We start from the raw sequence: 2,861 nt of genomic DNA on the forward strand, positions 1-2,861 counted from the left end.
ATTGTCTAAAAAAAGTTGCCCCCATCCAACGGGAGGCGTAGATGCCAAGCAACGTAACTACAAATCCCCAAATTAAAAAACCAAAAACACTGCCTTTGCCTTGTTTTTTTTCAACATTTAATTTAAATCTAATGCGTGCAGAGAAAAAACATACTCACTCGGTCACCGACTCTTTTTATAGTTTAAAAAGGACAGACATAACCCCAAAAAAAAGATTAGGCGGAGATAGACAGACAGACCAACATAAAAAAAAATCAGTACAACAAAATCAAATCAGATTCTCCAATTGCTTTGCTGCAGATGACGGAAACCATGATGATAGAGAAAGAAGGCCAGTTGCTCGTTGTAATTCCCTGTGATTTTGTTCATCAAAGGTACAGTACAAGCTTCTAACAAACTAGACCTCGAATTCTGTTTGTATTGTGCTAGGTTATTTTGTTTTCTGAGTAGAAAATATGCAGATAAAAGTGTTTATTTTGTGTGTATATTCATCAATATTTGCAGTGTGTATATTTTGTGTGTATATTGATCAATATTTCTGCAAATATCGGCCGTTCTTTGTGTCCTGAAGTGTGCCGTCAGAAGACGGATGGAGCCACAGCCGTCCCTGCGGCGATCACCACTCTTCGACGGAAAATTTGACAGAAACGGACTTGGAAGCCGCGCAGCAGCTGCTGCAATTGAGCAGCCAGAGCTTCGAGTCTACGGAAGATGACGGAGAAGACGCCAGTAGTTGTGTGGCGAACAGGAGTAGATTTCTGTCTTCTAACGGTAGGGCTGCTGTGCCGAGGAAATCTCGGTCGAGTGCCGCCTCGGTAGCCCCCAGGAGGCGTCAATTGACGGCGAAAGATACGGCTAACGGCGTTAACGGAGGATCACGGCGCCGTTACAAGCCGATTTCTCGTATCTACGAAATGACGCGTCCGACTGGTGCGGGAAGGATTAGACGGTCCGTCAAGAGACGGAAAGTGCTTGCTTTCTTTTGATTTAGGATTTTGGAGACTTTTGAATGTATATTTCGAATGCTGTAGCATCTGGACGTTAAGTCACTGTGTTTCCATGTAATTATTTATTCTGTTCGTCGAAAGGAGCGTTTTTCCTCTTACGTATTTTAATGCGTATTCTCTGTGGCGAAATTTTCCGAGTTGCTGTGATGTATATATTATAATTCCTGGGAAGCTTTGTTGAATCCGTGTTTTTTTTGGGAAGGATTTACGGCACGATCAATATATTTTAGTATTTGTATTTAGTTTTGTACGGTATGTAACAGAACTTTGAAACGAAGTTTACAGCAAAATGGATTTGAATTCAGCTCGAATCGAGTTCATTACGAAACTTTGAATTGAAATTTTTGCAGATTTCAGCAAACTTTGCAAACTTGGAACCAATCTTTTGATAACCCCTGAGCAGAGTTCTACTAGAACCTTGAAATTGTCATACAAGATTTCATTGTTGTTGAAATGGGATAGAGGACTCTTTAAACGAGTGGTGATGCATATTTTAAATGTTGCATCTCAGTGCTTGAGTTGGATAGGCATGTTTTCTTCATGTGATTTGATGCGGTTCATCGGAAGGAGAATAGACTTAATGTGACACTTTAAAGTAGAATATTTTAATGTTAAAGAAATTTTGAAATGCAGATTACTGGAAGTAAAACATAGGATGAGGCCGTGACTGCAATTCCCAAAAATGGAATGTTAGTACTAGGGTTTGGTTTGAAATGTTGTAGTTTTGTGGATTATGATTAAGGTTGTTCTTAACGTTTTTTCATTAATTTTTTTGGGATAAAATATGTAATTTGTATGGGTAATGATGGTGAAATTTTAAAATTCCTATGTTTGTATTCTTTAGATTTGAGTTACCATCCTTTTAAGATTTTTAGTCTGTAAGTTAATAATTATTAATTGTCAATCACCATCATTTTATGACATTGATATGTTTTATATCTAATATATTTGTTATTTAATTTTTAATAAGAATATCGTTTGGAATCATTTCATTTATTTATTTTATTTTGAGAAGCGAAAAGAAAATATGTTAGGAAAATTAAGCTTAAATTTAATTATTCTTCTTATTCATTTTAAAATAGTTATTCTTTTTGTTCTCCTTGCATATCTTGTACTTTGCCAAATTATATAAATTTATATTACATTACACAAGTAATTATGCAATATTTATGGGTGTATACTCCTTTGTGTACAAGTGTTAGTGATAAATATATTACTTTTTATTAGGAAAACAAGTTTTAAAGGGACCCTAAAACCTAAGTACAAGACAAGAAAAAACACAATCTTGCAAATCAAGTGAAAGATATACAATGCATTCCACAAGAAAAAATAGGGGGCAGACACGATAGAACATAGACAAAGAAGTGGGTGCCAAGCTTCTCACAACCCTCACAAACACTAATTGGTGGTCAAAGAAAGAAAAAAACATTAATTCACCAGACCACCAACGATTAAAATTGGGAAATGAAGTTGAGATTCCCACTTAACCCCCAACTTTTGGGAATTAGGAGCATTTTCCAAAGAGTGAGAGGGAGATTTCTTTGAATGTTTACCTTTACCAGTGATCCATCACTCTTTAATCTCGGTAGCCATAGAATGCTAGGCAAGCGAATCAACAAAGAAATTAGAATCAAAACGAACAGAGACAACATATGAACCAAATCCGCCTGTCACAATGTATTAGATAGGGCCAACATCCTTAACCTTCCCCTCAAGAACCTCCATTGTAGCCACACCATCATGAAGTTGTACATAACCAACATTTTAATTAGAGACAAAAGTAGAGCCCCCCACGATAGAATCGATCAAAGGAGCAACAACAACCAATTGACCCAAGCCATCCTCCGATCACTG

At 36.7% G+C, this 2,861-nt stretch overlaps 1 protein-coding gene across 1 annotated transcript; it reads left to right on the plus strand.

Annotated features, from left to right (window-relative positions):
• Positions 1 to 217: 217 nt before the first annotated feature.
• LOC149531830 (uncharacterized) lies at positions 218 to 1,335 on the plus strand. The gene is made up of 2 exons (XM_089810764.1): positions 218 to 374; positions 572 to 1,335. The coding sequence occupies exons 1-2, from the start codon at positions 301 to 303 to the stop codon at positions 984 to 986; spliced, it is 489 nt and encodes a 162-aa protein (XP_089666890.1). The 5' UTR covers positions 218 to 300; the 3' UTR covers positions 987 to 1,335.
• The last annotated feature ends 1,526 nt before the right edge of the window (positions 1,336 to 2,861 follow it).

The sequence above is a fragment of the Cupressus sempervirens genome, chromosome 11 (genome assembly GCF_028749045.1).
Source record: "Cupressus sempervirens isolate cs-2001-9-10 chromosome 11, ASM2874904v1, whole genome shotgun sequence".
Taxonomy (NCBI): domain Eukaryota; kingdom Viridiplantae; phylum Streptophyta; class Pinopsida; order Cupressales; family Cupressaceae; genus Cupressus; species Cupressus sempervirens.

What these genes read in the sequence shown, in the direction of transcription:
- LOC149531830 (XM_089810764.1), top strand. Translation starts at nt 301, where the DNA reads ATGACGGAAACCATGATGATAGAGAAAGAAGGCCAGTTGCTCGTTGTA. An exon ending in TGTGATTTTGTTCATCAAAG is followed by an intron (nt 375 to 571) that starts GTACAGTACAAG and finishes TGTGTCCTGAAG; the next exon opens with TGTGCCGTCAGAAGACGGAT.